The following is an 18,412-nucleotide window of genomic DNA, read 5'->3' as shown; positions in this document are numbered from 1 at the left end:
CTGGAATGTATCCTAAATGATTCCTAAACTCTTTTAGATATAGTTTATCACTGAACCCAGAGCTCCCAATTAACTAAAAATTACAGATTCTGTTAGTAGCCCTATACATTTTTTAAAGGGGAAGTGGAAAAATGAGCTGTTTTTTCCTCATTCTTTTTCTCACTAGGACAAGGACATGTTCCAATTTTAGTTTGTTTTTCCTTTTCTGGGGGGGGGGGGGTGCTTTTTTCCTTTTGACAAGGATGGTTCACATTCTTGACAGTCACAGGAAATGTATTATCTAGATTTTGACAAATACCAAAATACTTTTTAAAGGAAAGCAGAGTACTAAAATAATTCACAAGTCACAACTTTTGTCAGTACACCAGTAAACCACCCTGGGTGTAGTCCAGATCAGACAGGTTAGGGGGATGTGAAATTCCTGGCTCAATGGCTATAATTCCATCTTTCTATCTCTCATTCAAGAAACAAATGAGAGAGAGAGAGTGCAATAACTTGGATTTGCTCCAGTTTCATCATCTGCAAACATTAGTACAGTTATTAGTAACGATTTACGTGAGCGACATCTCTAAGGACCGTGTGCTAATGATGAGCACAGGTGAGGTGAAAACAGCACGGGGCAGAAATCAGGGCTTCAATTCTACTTAGCACGGCATGAGCTGGTTACCAGCAGTATAGCCTAAGCAAATATAATTTAACACATCTGAGTCTGATTTTTACATTATTAATGGAAAATAACACTCTACAGGGATATTATGTAGGTTGGAAATGACATATGTAAAGCATATTCTATACTTTAAGTATGGAATTGAAGTCAACTAGTGTTCTCATCAGTAACCTCCTCAAATCAAGCAAAGATTAACACAGATCTCTATTATACCCAATAGACTAGAATTGGCTTATATGAAATGTTGCTAAATAAAACAGAGTCCTTGCTTTTCCTTAGGAAATCTGGGTGCTACTTATTATGCTTCTGACCATGAAGTAGTTGAACTTTTTCCTTTTATGGAGAAGTAGGTTCCAGCTTGAAAGTTAACTTCTCTGAAACCACTGTCCAATGGTTCCATTCATTAAATTACTCTACTTCCTTTGGATTAAAAAAATACTTGCCATCAAATACTTCTTTTGTAAAGCTTTATTTATAACTGATGTGTTAAAAATGTTGTAATGTCTTAAAAACTACCAGAAAATCTTTAAATTTTATGAAACCAGTATTTCAGACACCAGAGTCTAAAAGCTCGTAAATAAAGAGTGAGAATCATTTGAGAGCCCACTACTAAATGGAAAGTGAGTCATTTCCTAATATTCCTAATTTTCACAGAAAGACTTCTTTCTTGGAGAGCAATTCGAACAGCTATATAAATGGAAGGGTACCAGTACTTTTAAAGAAATATTGTTTTTATTTATATTACGCAATTTTCAGGGAGATAACTGTCTTAAAAATTGCCTCCCGTAATAATATCCAAGTCTTAAATATACTTTTATATGCAAAATAGCCTTTCAAAACCCATGATTTGGTTTATTTTTTATACAGTAAGATGATACTGAAAACAGAGCACAATTGATTGTTTCCTGGCTAAAAGAAAATAAATGTAAAAGTCTAGTGGATTTAAAGCAAGCAAAAGCAACAAAACAAACTTTTACCCTTCAGATTCTGCTTCCACAAATACTTCATCTCCATCATCACCAGCTGCTGTTTCATTTGATGTAGATAAAGTGCCTGTGGATGTTGTCACCATTGGAACAGACTGAGAGGCATGCTCTGAAGCATCAGAAGTGGTACTCTCAGTAAATACAGTCACTTTAAAAAGAAAAGGAATTAAAAATCTTAATTTTTTTTTTGTGTATTACATTTAAGTCAGAACGTTTCCATGTTATCAGTAAAACACAAAATACACTCATCTCTCTTTGATATCTACCTGGGGCTGCTACTTGTAGAGGGGTAGTGGGAACACTTCGACCACCAGGCTCTTCTTCATGAGCTAGGAAGAGGGGTGTTTCATACATTCCTAAACCTAAAGACAATTCTAAGTATTAGTGAATGAAAAACATAAAATTGCCAATACAACATTTAGTATCTAGAAGAAAAAAACAAAAAGAAAACCAAAACTACCAGAGATGCAAAACTTTATAGAACAATCTAATCATTCCATCCAGCCAAACTTGAGCTCTTAATCTTTTAAATTCTATATAAACACATTCTTTAACACAACTCCCTAGTACTAAAGTACCCTTAAACAATTAGCCAAAATGTTCCTAATAGTTTCAAAAAGCTAATTTTAATGTGTATCAAACTATGAACTTGTACTATATTAGAATCTATTCCTCACCCAAACTACAAGGTATTAACTATCATCCTCTTTTTTGCTAATGAAACTGAAGGTTAGCTAACTGCTCCTAAAGTTATAAAGCTAGTAAGCAGTGATATTAAATTTAAACCTGTATCTAACTTCCAACGTCTAAGATGTCCTAACATACAAAGCCACATAAAAATTTTGAAGTTACATGAAGCTAATTCACAATTTCATATTGGAAGAGGCCTGCCATGTTAGATGACATACTTAATGACCAGGTAACAGGTTACATTATATGATTTTTATAAGGACTATAGATTAATCCCTTATCTTGGGTGATTTATTATAAAAAGCAGTATGCTTCCCGTATTCACATTCAAAATGCTAGTCTACTTCCCAGAAACACTGTGGGTTGTATGGATTTACCTTTAACTGCATTAAAAGGTAATTCTAAAACAACATACGTCATATTCAAATAACTACTTTGGGTTGTGTTATTTCATATTTTGAACTAAAAAAAAAATTAATTGAAAAAAAATCTAGTCATGCATCTAACAGGAATGTTACATGAACCAAACTGTGAAAGAAAATATGTCGCACTCCTTCCAACAACTTCAATATGGGTGGCAGTACCTGGTTTACTTAAATTCCTAAATACTTACTACATGTATGACACAACACTAGAAGCCAGAAGAGATATGAATGTAAAAGCCAGTTTTTTTTAATTAAAAAAAAATATATATATATATACATATATATATATATGTATATATATTTTTGTTGTTGTAGGTGGACACAATACCTTTATTTTATTTTTATGTGGTGCTGAGGATTGAACCTCATGCATGCTAGGCAAGTGTGTTACCACTGAGCCACAACCCCAGCCCAAAAGTCAGTTCTTATCCTAAAAGAAACTGGAATTTTGTTGGAAAGATAATATTTCTATGTAAGGAGATATTTTACAAGCAGTAAGTATATAGCTTTATCTGTACATTAGCATAGGAGTCATTTAGGTATCAACTTTTAAAATATTTAAGTTTGCTTTATTTTTTTAATAACACATCATAGTACCTTAGTATTAAATAGACAGATCTAAGAAATTGAAGGGTTTATTTAGCTATTTACCTCCTTGAGAAGCAAGCTGACCAAGATCAGAGTGACTAGAACTTGTCTGTGGCATATCTTCAGGTGGCCCAAACCGGAACCTAGGAACACCAGCAACCTGTGGGGAACTAAATGGACAAAAACTAATTTAAGATGAAATTTAAAGTTTACCTGTTAAATCATAATGGTGGAAAGAATATTGGTTAAAAGACTGAACATCAACAGAATGGGAAGTAAACAGATTAAAAAAAGGTGATAAAGGTTTTCTTACTCATAAAAATACTCTTAAAACATCAGTCATTGATGAATATAGTAATAATATGAACAACTTGTGATTTATATACTTTCAGTTCTCTTGAATCATGATCATGTTTGAATCTGTTAGATATCCATACATACATACGTTGAAAGCAACACACACTTCATAACAAACATAATAAAAAGTCAGAATGAAGTCCTAAGACAAAGTTTAATCTCAGCTTTTATCATTTAGTCATAGAAACATCAAGTCACCTGTCAGGCCTGATAAAGAGTTCATAAGCTGGCTCCCAAAGTTTAGAAAAAATGTAGTATTAGATGGCTTCTGCTTTCCCCTTATCCTATCAACACTATCATCCCCACCATAAACTAGGATATAAAACTCAGTATTTCCTTTGCCTACTCTTCCCCGTATCTTTCGTTAGAAAGCCAGCTAATTATCAATGTTAATATTAATTATTAATGTTTATAGATTATGCCTCTATAATGACTCTTGAATCTATTATCTTTTCTGTTTGAACACTACTGTTTTAGTCAGAGCAGAGCCCTTTTATTTCAGGTGGATTTTAGAACTCATAGTTATCCTCTTATGAAAGAACCCTGGGCTCTCCTGAGCTAGTGTCACACATTTCCGGAATAACTGAACAAAATCCCTGCTATTTAAAACAAGCTCCAAACTTTTACACATGTTCAGATTCATGCACTGGAGGCTTGGTCCTTAGTGCAGTGATGTTGGAGGTGGTAGAGTTTTAAAAGGGGAAGCTTAGTGGGAGGTCGCTGGGATGCTGTCCTCAGGAAGAACATGTTTCCATAGAGGGTTGTTATAAAATCAAGCTTGGCCATTCCCCAGCCACTGGCTTTCTCTCTGGTGGTGTGATCTGTCCCTATAACAAAGGCTCCTGCTTCTTGTTAGTCTACCATAAGGTCCTCACCAAAGCTGAGCTAAAAGCTCAGCTAAAAGTGTGAGCTAAATAAATATCTTTTAAGTTACCCAGTCTCAGATATTTCATTATAGTAACAGAAAACACATTAACACAGGCCTCATTCTACTTTTTTAGTCTTAACTTTCTATGATAAAAGAAAGTCAAATTGGCCATGCACATTCTTTCAAAGAGGACTGCTACTCTTTTCTATGGTTTTTAGGAAAAAGAGTTCAGAGGGACTGATGACTTTCAGAGGCTATGAATTTCACATTTACACAAGCATGTTTGTGTGAGAATGCTGTTCCCTGGTCGGTGCTCAGAAGTATGTTTATTAGAGTAAGTCTGTTCTTGAATGCTGACTTTCAGAAGAAAGGAGGAGACGTGATTGCTTGGCTTGCAAAAGTGTGTTAACTAGGGCATAATGTGGTCAGCAGATTAGGTGAGTTTAAATTCTAATTTCCAATTCTGATTTTTACCATGTTTTACCATACGTACAGAACATTCAACCTTTTCCAAATTTGAAGAAATGTTTAAATTCTGATCTTCAAAAGTATATCTTGTTCCATGACTAATAACTTCAGCCATGATAAACATGTACTTTCACCTGGAAAGCATTTTAGTCCTTTAAGAGAAGTGGTATAACACAACAAAAGTTCTAGAGCCAGATCGCCTGGTCTGAAACCAAAAACTTTTCATTCCCAGTTGTCTGACATCCAGCAAATCAGTGAACATCTTTGTGCTTCAGCATCCTCATCTGTAAAATCATGACAATAATAGTGTCTGTCCTCAAAGTTATGAGAATTAAATAAATTCATGCACGGAAGTGCTAAATTAACATTAGCAATTCTGACTCAATTTAATGTGTTCCCGTATTATGTCTTCTCAAATGTTTTCCCCCATAATTGTTGGAATAATTACTTTTTCATTTGCATTAACAAAGCCTATTGTTTATGCCTGCCTAATCTTCTAGATTATTTAAGTTATGATTAGTTGTAAATAAGCTTGGTTTCCACAATACTGCTACCCATTATGATCACTAATTACTAACAACTCTAACAATTTACAGAGAATTTACCATATGTTAGTTAAGAGTCTAAACACATAAGTGTAAATTAATTCATTTAATTCCCACAACTTACAAAGGAGAAATCACTGTCTTATTATTATTCCCTTTTGAATGCCCAGAGCACACAACCTAAGTACTTGCTACTTCTAGGAAGCAGTAGAGTTCAAACATGGGCATTTTGACCTTAGAGACCATGTTTTTAACCACTGTTATGCTGTCTTTAAGTTTAAAATTCTTATTAGAAGCAACTGTATAATTTTCCCTACTACTATATCCTTTTTTCCCCTACTCTAAGTGCTGATTAGTACACAGTAGAGAAGGACTCAACAAGTAATGAATCAAACAATAAACAAATTAACAGGGAAAGAGAAGAATTTAATTAGTCACAAAATATACTTCTCTTTCATTCACTTACTGAATAGCTTCAGCAAATCCATCAGTACGATGTGGCACCACAAGAGTTGGGGTACTTGGGACTGTTCTGTCTTCATCATCAAAAAAATGCTGCTGCTGCAACAAAAAACAGAAAACAGGAGAATTAACAGGCACGACAGCACGCACATGGACTATCCATGTATTTGCAGAGCAGATCAATCACTTTAATGTGATGAATGAGTACTCACCATTCCACCTATTCCTGGAGTCAACTGAAGCCCACGTCCTACAGACTGTCTTCGGGTCATCTGAATTCTCTATGTGTTAAAAAGGAATTAAACTTGTTTTAAGAAAATAGGCAATAAAACAAATACCAAAGAGCAACAGATACAGCTCACTGTTACCCCGGCAATAAAATAACTGAAATATTAATAGATATGTAATGATCAGGCTATTTTCTCAAGGAAAAAAATGCCTCTACTCTTGTATTAAAAAAAATCAGTGATTTTAAATATTACTGGATAAAAATATTTATTAACCAATACTTAAGCTAAAACCAATTAATGATACTATCTTATTTGTATGTAAATGAATTCTGTTCCTATCTCCCAAAGTGAAAATGTTAACAAGTATGCTTTTAGATCTTAAGGTTTGATTATATTTTAGAATTCACATAGCAATACTGACTTCTTATACTTTCCCAGTTAAGATAATTCTAAGTTAATGGACTGAATACATTTTGTAGATCCATTCAAGAGCCTTTAAGACTGTGTATTTTCACATAATGAAGTTATTTTCAGTCATGGTATTTTAATAGAATCTATACTTGACAGTGTTCAACACCTTATGTTACAGGGTAAAACACAGGCTGTACATTTCTTGCTGTGTTCTGCAAAAGCCTCCAATTAAAAGACATTCAAATCTACTAAATGCTAAATATGAAGGGGTCGTGCATGTCTTCGTTAATTTAAAAAGCAGAAATATGTGAAATTACAAATACATGACAGAAAAAAAATCTGAGGAAAACAAATTCCTTTTTTAAAAATATGTGCACTTCAAAACTGATGGTAGTGAGCAACTAAAATCTATTTTCTTTAATTAAAACTCAGGAAAATCTTTTTTTAATCAGTGGAAATAGCAATAGAATTTTGTTACAAATATAATCATTTTAACTTACATACTATGTTTAATAAACCTGTCTAAGTTTCAATCCATTTATGAAAATAAACTACTGCCATATTTTAAGGATAGGAAATCAGATTAATTTCACTTAAAAAATTTATAAAAACATTAAAAGTATACTTAATTTCTGAAAAAAAGAAATAGCCAATAGAGAGGTAAGAAAAGTCAAGATTTTTTGAGGTTCATTTTACAGAATGACTGTTTTAATACCTGAACCGGAGGTCCCAACTCTTGAGGTGGAGCATGAATGGTCAGTCGTGGGGGAAGTGGATGTGGCGGGCGTCTTGGTGACTGAGGTGCTCGAGGGGTCTGTCTTTCAGATGCTGAGGAAGGCTGCTGTTCTCTGGAAATCTCCTGGGAAAAAGATGACTCTGCAGCACCTGTATTTCCTTCACCTAACAGAAAAGTTTATTATGAACTATTAAATTTGCCACAAAATAACTTGTACAATCATAGAAGCATAAACCTTATCATTAAAAATATTCACCTAATAATAGTTTCCAAAGTATTAAGTGAGGTGGGATGGAAACAAATATGGTATGATTCCAAAATCTTATGGCACCTGTACTTGTGAGTCATCCAGCCCTGGGCAAGTTTTTTATCCTTTTTGAGTCTATGTTTTTGGTTGGTTAACAGAGCAAACTTAATGTATAAATAAGGGTTTCAAGACTTCAAGTAATGGACACAACCATTTAGCCCACCACACGATAAAGTAAACATAAATTTTGTCTTCTGTTCTTAACAAAGTGAGCAAATTACCTAAAGGTCAGACCTCCACATTACCTACCAAATAAGGTAAAAGAGATTGGAGAAAAGCCTAATATAAATAATATTTCCAATTTGGTTTTCCTAAGTTTCAAATTTCAATTATCTCTCAAATGTCTAGGCCTTTTACAAACACTGTAAAGGCAACAGAATCTGTCTGCTACTATGAAAGTAAAATAGAATATCAAAGAATTTAATAGTTTGTAAGTCTCAGGTCTAAAATTGGATCCATGTTCTAACAGTTGGTAGCTATGTGACCTTAGGTAAGTCATTTTACTTCTCTTTGATTCAGATTCTTCACTAGTCCCTGTATCTACCAAGCTTACATAACAATTCTAGACAAGTAGAGATGCTAAGAAAAGCATTAACTAACTTTGGGCAGTGTGTCAAAACCATCTACTTCCTTTATTTTATCCAGTCTACTAGCCCCATTTTTGCTTAACTGCAAAAATGAAAAGAGAAAAGGAAAAAGTCTCACACAAATATTCAGTGAACATCTACTATGTGCCTTTTAGCTGGGAGAGATGCCTATGAACACTGGCCCTCAAAAGACTTAACTCTTAGTTATCAAAACTAAAGAACAAAAAAAAATTTCCCTTGATTATCTACCCAACTATGTGATGAAATATTTAATCCTATAAACATTTCAAAAGAATCCTATTAATTTGTTATATAGCTTAATGTTTCTTGGTTTATTTTTGTTTTAAAAATTTAAGACTTGAAAAGATGATTGCCCTTGTTTTACATTAATACAAATTAGCATACACTTTGTCCTTTTAAATATCCAGACCTACACAGAAACACAGATATAATGTTTTCCAATTAGTCTAAACATACAAGGTTTCACTATATCAGTACTACTGATTTTGATGCAGTATTATTAATCATAAAACCAGAAACATTACACCAGATGATCACAAGTACTTTAAACTACAATTTAAAAGCATCATACTAAAAATGTTCCATGTCTTTTAATGTCTACAAGTTTTCAGTGGACCTCCATGACTTATCCTTTTAAAGATTTAAAAGCCATGCCATACTGATTAAAAATCTCCTTTTTTTCATTGCAAGAAATTATTTTTTGTTGCAAGACATCACAAACCTCCAATATCCACAATAATCCACATGCAGCTTGATTAGACTGACCTCTTCTGGTTGTAAACTGTTGTTACAAGTTCTTGATTAAATTTTTTCAGCTAATAAGTGCAGCAACAGCAAATGGCATTAATCCATTAGAGATTTCAAATAATCTCACCACTGTTTTGGGAATCAGCAGCTCTCTGATTACTTTCACCTGCACCCATACTTTCTTCTGTTTCTGTACCTGGATCAGTCCCATCACCACCCTAAAAACAAAATGTGATAATAGAAACAAAAAGAAATCAAATAAAAACCTTAAAAGAAATACCACATAATTAAGCAAACTACAGCAAAAACAAACAAACAGACCAAACGAAGCAAAACTCGAAAAGTATAAAAAGTTTTAGTGTTCTGATAATATGAGCCTTTCTATATCATAGGAAAAAGGCAAGTTTTCTAAGCAAGCCCTTGAAGAAAACAGTCAGCATTCTAAGCAATTACCTCCGCATCATCGGCTTCGTATCCGTCATTACCATCTGCACTCCCAGTTCCTTCATTACTGTCTTCACCCTCATCTCCCATTCCTGTGTCGTCTTCGTCATCATCATCATCTTCTTCATCTTCTTCATAATCCTAGTAGAGAAACCCCCATGCATAAATAACATCTAGAATCTGGCCCATGTACTCTGCACATCTTTCCACACTTAAGAAACTGAAATGACTCATCACTGGTCGGGATTTAGGAGCATCCTGGGTGAGAAGTCCAGCAGCAGCAAACAGCAGAACTGTAATGCTGGATGGAATCAGTACAATGCCAATCAATTCTGAATGAGACTGTGCAAAGAACGGGCCAGAAAGTGTCAAGAGTGTCACTTTAATTCTATCTAAGTTTAAACAGAGTTGAAGAAAAATAAAATTGGGCCAGGATTTCTTAAACACAAGAGTTTGAAAAAAAATCGCTGCTTTATGAATGAAAGAATCTCAAATAAGAAGCTGTCACTACAGGATTAAATCCCAAAACAAAATGTTAAATTTAAAATACACTTCAGTAATGATGATACCTCAATTATTTCTGAAACAAATTATAGGGCTGGGGGTGGGGTGTGCTTCTTCTTTTTATCTCCAGAAACCTTAGTGCTTACAAAATTAAATGTATTCAGTCACTTACAGTAAAGCTTGAAAAAAATTCTAAATAGCTCAGCAATCATTAAAAGACAAACAAAATGTTAAAAATTAAAGATTTTCCATCACTGGTTCTATGCTTGTTTTCATTATGAAATGTTAATATCTGAAATAATCAGTGTAAAAGAAAAATAATATAATAACCTACTGAAACTGAGCAATCAGAACTTACTGATAACATCAGTAGGCCCAAGATTTGAACAATTTCGATAAGTTTTAAAAATACTGGATAATTTCACAACCACATTCACCTCATGTTCTCCATCATTTTCATCATCATCATCTTCTTCATCATCACTGTCAATTACAATGACATCATCTCCTTTGCCTTGGCCATCCTGGGATGAAGTTGTTGTTTGCTGATCTGATTGAAGTGGCCCGAGATCTATCTGAAGAGATTGGGAAGTTTCTTCACTGTCTTCCATAGGCGTATAATCTCCCTGGGTGACTCCCTTTAAAAATGAAGAAATCAAAAATCAAATATACCTAACGCTATCAGTGAGACAGAGGCTCAGGTAAATGTTTAAATTAGTAACATTTTGATTTTAAAAATATGGTTTAAAAGCAGAAGTAATGTGAAATATATGGTAAACATCTGAGTTTCTTTACCGTCTTCCTAGAAAAGAATATACTGTAAATCTATTGAGTAATAATTTAATAAGAGAAAAAATACAGAGATGTATGCGAATTCAAAACTACATGTGTGATATTATTCTTTTTAAAGACAAATTTATTTTTTTAAATTGTTTTTGCTGTTGTTGATGGACCATTATTTTATTTATTTATTTATTTATATGTGGTACTGAGAATCATACCCAGTGCCTCACACATACTAGGCAAGCACTCTACCATTGAGCTACAGCTCCAGTCCGTACATGTGTGATATTATTGATCAGTGCTGTACAACAGAAATTTGTGAGCCACAAATGTAATTTTAGATTTTTTATTAGACACTTGAAAAGATAACAAAAGTAAAATCAATTTTAATAATATGCTTTATGAATAAATACAAAATACCATTTCAACATTGTAACCAATGTAAAAGTTAACAAATATTTTACATTTAAAAATTATTAGTAAGTCTCCAAAATCCAATGTATATTTTACATTTATCTCAGTTTGGACTAACCATATTTCTTTCAAGTGCTCAGTAATCAATGTAGTTAGTTGACAGTATAGTTGCTGATCAAAGTTAGGAAAAAGGTCTACTATGGTCCTGTAACATTCTGTTAAAAAAGTGTTTTCCCCAAACTAAAAATAATCTAGACACACATTGAATAAAGTGTGATGTTTTTTATTGTCTTTTTACAAAGAAACTTCTTTCTTCCCCTTAAAAGTTCAATTATCCTAAACCTTCAAATCACAACAAAGAGGCAATCTGGGCATCCCTTAATCTGAAAATCTGAATGTTCTGAAATCTGAAAATTTTGAGTGTTGTCATGATACTAAGTGGGGGAAAAACTTAACAGGAAAAAAAAAAAAAATTATATACAGTGTCTGTAGATTGTCGTACCCATCAATGTCAGGAAGAGAAGACTAGCACGACTCAAGGCTCTAACTTATAAAGAGCAGGCTACTTCTCAAATTCCCACCTGAAAACTAGGAGGACAGTGATTGTACCAGTGGTTGGATGGGATTCTTCTGAGTATCCGCAAGCAAACACATACATATTGCCTAGCATGTAAAGTGCTCCGCTAATTCTTCATAAGAAGTATAGTCATGAGAAGTGACATAATGAAGTGACCCAAAGGGATGTTCAACAGGCAAAGAACAGGTAAAGCTTTTATAAAAAAATTCCAAAACTCCAAACTCAAAAACAAAACAACAAAAACCCCACACAAGTCTAAAACACTGCTGGTTCTAAGTATTTAGGATAAAGGATATTCAAACCTGCATCAGATATTAAAATAATTCTTTGCTCAATTTATTTTCATAATCCTACTCTGTTACCTACTGAAATAAACTTATTTTAACTTAATTTCAATGTCTTCTTTTTGGCTTAAGTACTCACTAAAAGCTATTTTATTTTTCATATAAACTAGTAACAGTGTCTTTTGACTTAAGACATTAATAAAAAAATTATGTACACCATAATGAAAATGAGTTAAGTCATGGTATAATTAAAAATATGCCCAAGTGACCAACTTATTTTAGGAATAGCAACACTTAATGGGGAAGCTAAATGGTACTTTTATGAGTCACAGGACAACTTCGACCATTTTAAGAAAAAACTTTCAATATAAACGATTTTAGCATAATTTAACCAAATCTGAAAACAAAATTGAAATCCATATGCTATTTCAAATTGTTTTTGTTTTTATGTTCTTTAGCTGTGTACCAAAAGATCATTTATAGTACTACATATTCATCTAAAGGTTTAGTTTTATGTTTTTAAAAGAAAAAAAGAAAAAACCTGGTAAACTTAGAAAAATTAACATATCTTAGAAACAAAAACATTGCAATCCATATTTACTTATGATTAGCTTAAGACAGTTCCTTTCTTTTATATAGATAAGAATAATTTTACAATAAAACGATCTCGAGAGTTTATTCAGAGACAAAATATTGTTTTAAGTTTAAGAGGACAGCTGAACACTATGTACACTGGGTTCAAATCCCAGTTCCAAAGCTTTATGAACTTGGGTCCATTACTTATCTAGGCATTAGTTTCTTCACTAAGGTTGGTAAATTAGTTAATAAATGTAATAAATGTAAGTTAATAAATATAGATTTCTTATAAAAACATTTGAATATGGTAGTGAGTTAAGTATTACTGCTAAATATAAATAGTTAACTATTAACAATATTATTGTATCAGAAACCTTAACTTCAAGGGCAGAGGGACAGAAGGAAAATAATTTTTGAGTGTGTGGCAGGTACTATTTTAGGTACTTTACGATTCTTAAAATGTAATTTTCTGACAAGCGAAATAAGAGTTAGTGACACGCTTACAGTCACACAATTTCAATTTTTTTGCTGTGCTGGGGATTGAAGCCAGGGCCTCGTGCATGTGAGGCAAGCACTCTACCAACTGAGCTATATCCCCAGCCCCTACTCACACAGTTTCTAAGCTATGAATGCAACCTAGTGCTAAGTAACTTCAGAATCTATGCTCTTTCTGCTAGTATGGCAGATCTGGAGAAGTCTAAATAAGAGTCTAAAAAAAAATGAAGTGCAAAAATGCATTTCCTTTCACAGATTATGTTAATCATGTAAGGAAAACAATAGAGGATCACCAATGGGGCTTTATGGATTAACTCAGGACTCAACCAGTACTCTGGTCCTTCCAAATAATTAAAATTGCAAATGATCTTGTGTTGTATGAAAGGAGAGAAGGTTAGCACTCCCCTTGACAAGAATGGAAGAGGCCCTCGGGCCTGACAACACGCAAATGATCTTGATTTGTAACAACTTATCATTTGGAAAAATTTTTGCTACACTTGAACAAAACTATTCTTTAGTGTAAGCTGAGAACACAGAGCACAGGAGTAAAACAAAGCACAGTAATATAAAATATAAAAACAAGTACACAAATATAAAAACAAGTTTAAAAGTCCAAATAATGTTTCACTTTATCAAAGTTAATTTCATTCGTTAAAAGCAAACATTTATTATTTTATGCATGCTTTTACTTACTTCTCCAATGGAATCTTGAGAATCTTGGTTGTATACTTGAGTCTCTACCTCTCCATCAGTACTTTCTTCTGCCATAACTTCTTCCTAAATCATATGATAAAATTTATTAACCCATCAGAACACTAGATGAAGGGGTACCTGTTCTGCCAGTTCTTCCAATAAAACCAAATTCAAATCTATAATTTTATGAAGCTATACACTCAAAAAGTTTTTATTTTTATGTTTTGAAACGTTTGTTTTAGTTGATGGATCTTTATTTCATTCGTTTATATGTGGTGCTGAGAAATGAACCCAGTGCCTCACACATGTGAGGCAAGTGTTCTACCACTGAGCCACAACCCAGCCCTATTTTTATTTATATAATATAACCAATCATACTGCTCTTTAAGATATGATTTATGAACATGGAAGTAAAATTATTTTAGTCTTAATGTTTGCTATAAACCCCACTTCATTATAGTTTGGCCTTGACAAGAGAGATATAATTCTGGTTAATTTTAGAAAAAGATGGCAGATAAAGAGTTTAAAATGTCCATGAGACTATAAACTTTCTTTGTTCTTCAAATTAAAAAACCCAACACCTTTGACATGGAATTCAACTTTTTTGATTTTTATTGAACTGGGAACAAATTCAATAAAAAAAAAAAAAGAAAAGACTATAAAACACTATTGTTAAGAGCAATAATACATGGGCTGTCAATGAAAGCTTTGTAGTGAATTCAACAATAGTTTTCCAGGTAATGTAGTATGACCCCAAAAGGTTAATTTGCCTTTGGCTATCATGGAACAGACCACATTAATCCTACTAGGTAAAGTAAACATAAACAGGAAGAACTTTACACACCTCGGCTCCTCCGGGTGTAACACTCTTCAGCTTCTTCGGAAGAGGCATTTCCACTGCATCGTCAGAGGCGGGGTCTGATGCTTCCACAGTGCTATCCTCCTCCTCCTCACGGCTACGCTTTGGCAAAGAGGAACTTGGGGTAGCTGATACTTTGAAATTAGATAATTTAAATCTTAAATCAGAATGTGATGATAATTCCATTTAGAAAAAGATAATTTTAAAAGCTTTTTTAAAATCAGCCAATATGGTCACTGAACTTAAAGAACAAACATTTAAAGTGTATAGATTATAATACCGTCAAGTCTTAGATCAATTCCTATCAATATAATTTGTCCTTGTTACTGAAAAAATTAAAAGGTAGCTTATCTTTGATTCAATGGTTTTATACTGACCCTAGAGTAATAAATTCAGCTAAATTTTACAATGTAACTGACTCACTGTGATAATACTGATTAATAACGGCTATTTACAAATTTACATAGGGCCTTCCATAAAACTCAAGACTCCTTTAAATAAAAACATTTACACTGTGTATAAATAGGGCTCTGGTCTTTCAGTTCTCAGGATTTGCATTAAGTTACATACAGTTTCCCCTCTAAAAAGAGTCAAAAAGTAACTGAAAGGGAAGAAAGGTTTTTACTTAATGATGAAAAACTATTAACCACTCAGGAAACATGAAATAAAATGTTAGGAATATATCTGTTCATTCTAATACCTAGTAGAAAGAAAATATTTACAAAGAATATTCAAGATATGTGTTATATCTAAGAAATCACAAATGTCTACTCCAACTTCATTTTGAAATTAATCTTACCAGTGCCAAATACTGCTGTAGAAGTAGAAGGTCGTTCAACTGGTGAACTCTGAACCACCTCTACTAAGTTTGGGGATAACTCCTGATTCGCGGGCTCAATCTGCGGATGACTTTGTTGAGTAGGTTGCACAAAAGCTGTAGCTTGTGTCTGTTGCTGAACAGTTAAAATGGGCTGAGAAAGGGAAGGCTGGACATTAGGACTAGTAGAACGAACAGATCCACTTGTGCTTCCAAAAACTGGAACATGTTCCACTGGACCTTCTGACTGCATAGCTGGAAAATAATTACAGTATTTAATGTAAGTCTTCTACTCTTACCAAAGCTGGGCTTATTGTTTTCTCTTTTGCGATATATGTCATGTTGTGTAGTTCTTGTGTCCATATTTCTTACCACTTACTACCCAAACATGCTATGGGTAAAACTAATGTATTATGTGTTTTTATATTGCCTACATGACTGAGATGGTAGTATACAATAATTTGTTGACAAAATATACAAAATGATTCTTGCATCTATTATTCCATTTAAATTATGACCAAACAAAATTAATGAAAATAAGCTCAAAAGTCAAACTGTAAATTTTCATTAAGCATCATTTTAATTTTCATTTATTTATTTTTTATTTTATTTAAAAATTTTTTTTTTTGTAGTTATAGATGGACAGTATGCCTTTATTTTACTTGTTTATTTTTATGTGGTATTAACAATCAAATCCAGTGACTCAAACATGCTAGACAAGCACTCTGCCACTGAGCTACAGTCCAAGACCAAGCATTATTTTTAAATTGACATCATAACACAAACATTAATTTTTAGGGCTGGGAGAACATCTTAGTGGTATAAAGTGCTTGCCAAGCATGTATAAAGCCCTGGGTTCAATCCTCAGCATTGTAAAACTCTCTGCCCCAAACCACAGTAACGAAAGTGTAACTGGTAATCTATCCAATAATTGCTTTGTTGACAGTAGCTGAAATATTCTGTGTACTCATAGCATTTACACATAGTACTTTTAAAATTTTCTAAATTCTAAATTTATCCAGATAAGAATTTAAGGAAATATACATTTAGTAAAGTTTTACTGAACATCTATTTTGGTAGTAGGTAAAGGGATTAAACAATAAGAAACAAGAATTGCCTTTGAGGAGCTCCATCTAGTAAAGTAAAAAGGCATAACAAAATAAAACAAAATACAACGTCTGGCTGCTGTAAACAAGTATCATAGAGCCATAGGAACAAAGGAAAGCAATGAGAAGCTCAGATAATTTCAGTGAAGAAGTGATGGTTGTGTTGAACCAATTATTTACTATTAGTTTTTCAGAGTGGATTTTTATACCCTCTTTCTTAACCATTAGAAGTGAACATTTTGGTTTTAGAAAAATGTGAAGTAATACCTGCAGGGATGACTTTTCCTTCTTCTTTAGCTTAAAAACAAAGCAAATAATAAAAGGGAAGGAGAAAATTCGCTGCATTAACAAGTATCCTGTGGGCTTGGCTTGCTCACCGGTAGAGCGTTTGCCTATCATGCACAAGGTCCTGCCTTCAATCCTCAGCAGCGCAAAAAAAAAAAAAAATAACATAAAACCAACCAACCAATCAAAGAAAAGAAAATCAAGTATTCTGGAACATATCTGCTTCAAAATATTAACTACCCACTTTTACTATGTCTGACTTTAGCTCTAGAGGCCTCAATTTATCTCTGAAGTTGCAGCCATCTTCTCAAAATAAAATGAAATAAGCAGTCAGTTCATCTGGACTTGTATTAGTTTACTAACCTTCTTGTGATTCCACCTGTGTAGTAGGCATCACTGTAGCTGTTGGGGTAGTAGTAGGATTTGTAACAGTTGCAGGTGTCACCATTGGGCGGATACTGGCCCTAGGTGTTGACTTATTTCCAGCCATAGCTGCAGCTGTCACTTTACTTGGAGTAGAAACAACAGGAGTTGGCTTGATATTGGCTGTTGGTGGATCTGATGTGCTGGCACTTACAGAGGGGAAAATCCAGGAATCATGCATTCATAAAAAATTTTTACAAATATTCTCAATAAAATACATATATTTCATGAAAAGCAAAACACGTTTATTTCCTCAAGTAAAAGTTCAGCAAGCGTGACCTTAAAATGGTTCAGACCATTTTAAGTATTCTTCCTAACACTGCTTTGGGTATACATGGTGGATTTAAAACATATTTATAAAAAGATACTGGGTACAATTTTATATATATTTTCACTAAATATTTCAAAACTTAATGAAAATGTTTTGATTTAAGCATTAAAAATTTCAGGGAATACTTTAGAGTGGTATATCCTAACAATGCAGACTACATCCAAATGAATGGCTGAACCCAAATCTCAATTCAGCTTTTATACCTGTCATTATATAACAGTATAGTGAAATCAGAAGTGGTCTATCTCAATAGCCAATCAAACTAAAAGATGAGAGATGTGCTCTCTGTCATACAGCTCCCACCTGCCAGGACTGAAAACATGCTGAAAAAGGGAGCTGGCAAATCCATGGTACAGTTTTGAACAGATAAACTGTTCTTCAATATAATAACTTTACAATAGAGTATACAGATTTGTTTTCCCTCAAAAATCACTAGATCTTTCCTAAACCTTAAAAACAGACTTCATAAGAAGGAAAACTTACATTCCTCTTTCACCAGAAGTTGGAGTGGTTTTCAATGTGATCTGTCTCTGCTGTTCTGGGACCTATAAAGAAAAAATTACTGATTTTTGTACCTAGCCCCCACAAGCAACCACCTAATAATGCCACTGAAGTATTTTACCAACATTTCAAAATTCACTGAGAAAGGTTCTTAAATTGTCAAGCATTTTCAAACGTACAAAAAAAAAAAAAAAAAAACAGATCCATAATTTAAGCAGAATTAGC

At 33.3% G+C, this 18,412-nt stretch overlaps 1 protein-coding gene across 2 annotated transcripts in view; it reads right to left on the bottom strand.

The window, feature by feature from the left end:
- The window catches only part of TPR (translocated promoter region, nuclear basket protein), a 67,195-nt gene that overhangs the window by 3,631 nt on the left and 45,152 nt on the right, over window positions 1-18,412 (bottom strand). Inside the window, exons 35-48 of one of the 2 annotated variants that reach the window (XM_079107733.1) lie at window positions 18,170-18,231; window positions 17,296-17,504; window positions 15,524-15,796; window positions 14,710-14,858; window positions 13,866-13,949; window positions 10,481-10,681; window positions 9,549-9,680; window positions 9,223-9,313; window positions 7,413-7,597; window positions 6,269-6,337; window positions 6,061-6,155; window positions 3,420-3,526; window positions 1,920-2,015; window positions 1,645-1,801 (exon numbers count right to left, since the gene is read on the bottom strand). In XM_079107733.1, the coding sequence (XP_078963859.1) occupies window positions 1,645-1,801; window positions 1,920-2,015; window positions 3,420-3,526; window positions 6,061-6,155; window positions 6,269-6,337; window positions 7,413-7,597; window positions 9,223-9,313; window positions 9,549-9,680; window positions 10,481-10,681; window positions 13,866-13,949; window positions 14,710-14,858; window positions 15,524-15,796; window positions 17,296-17,504; window positions 18,170-18,231 (1,910 nt within the window). The remainder of the gene's footprint in view (window positions 1-1,644; window positions 1,802-1,919; window positions 2,016-3,419; window positions 3,527-6,060; window positions 6,156-6,268; window positions 6,338-7,412; window positions 7,598-9,222; window positions 9,314-9,548; window positions 9,681-10,480; window positions 10,682-13,865; window positions 13,950-14,709; window positions 14,859-15,523; window positions 15,797-17,295; window positions 17,505-18,169; window positions 18,232-18,412) is intronic. The other variant, XM_079107732.1, reaches the window with a different exon arrangement.

Source organism: Sciurus vulgaris (assembly GCF_902686455.1).
Source record: "Sciurus vulgaris genome assembly, chromosome: 12".
Taxonomy (NCBI): domain Eukaryota; kingdom Metazoa; phylum Chordata; class Mammalia; order Rodentia; family Sciuridae; genus Sciurus; species Sciurus vulgaris.
The sequence above is the reverse complement of the archived record's forward strand: the minus strand, read 5'-3'. Positions and strand labels throughout refer to the sequence as shown.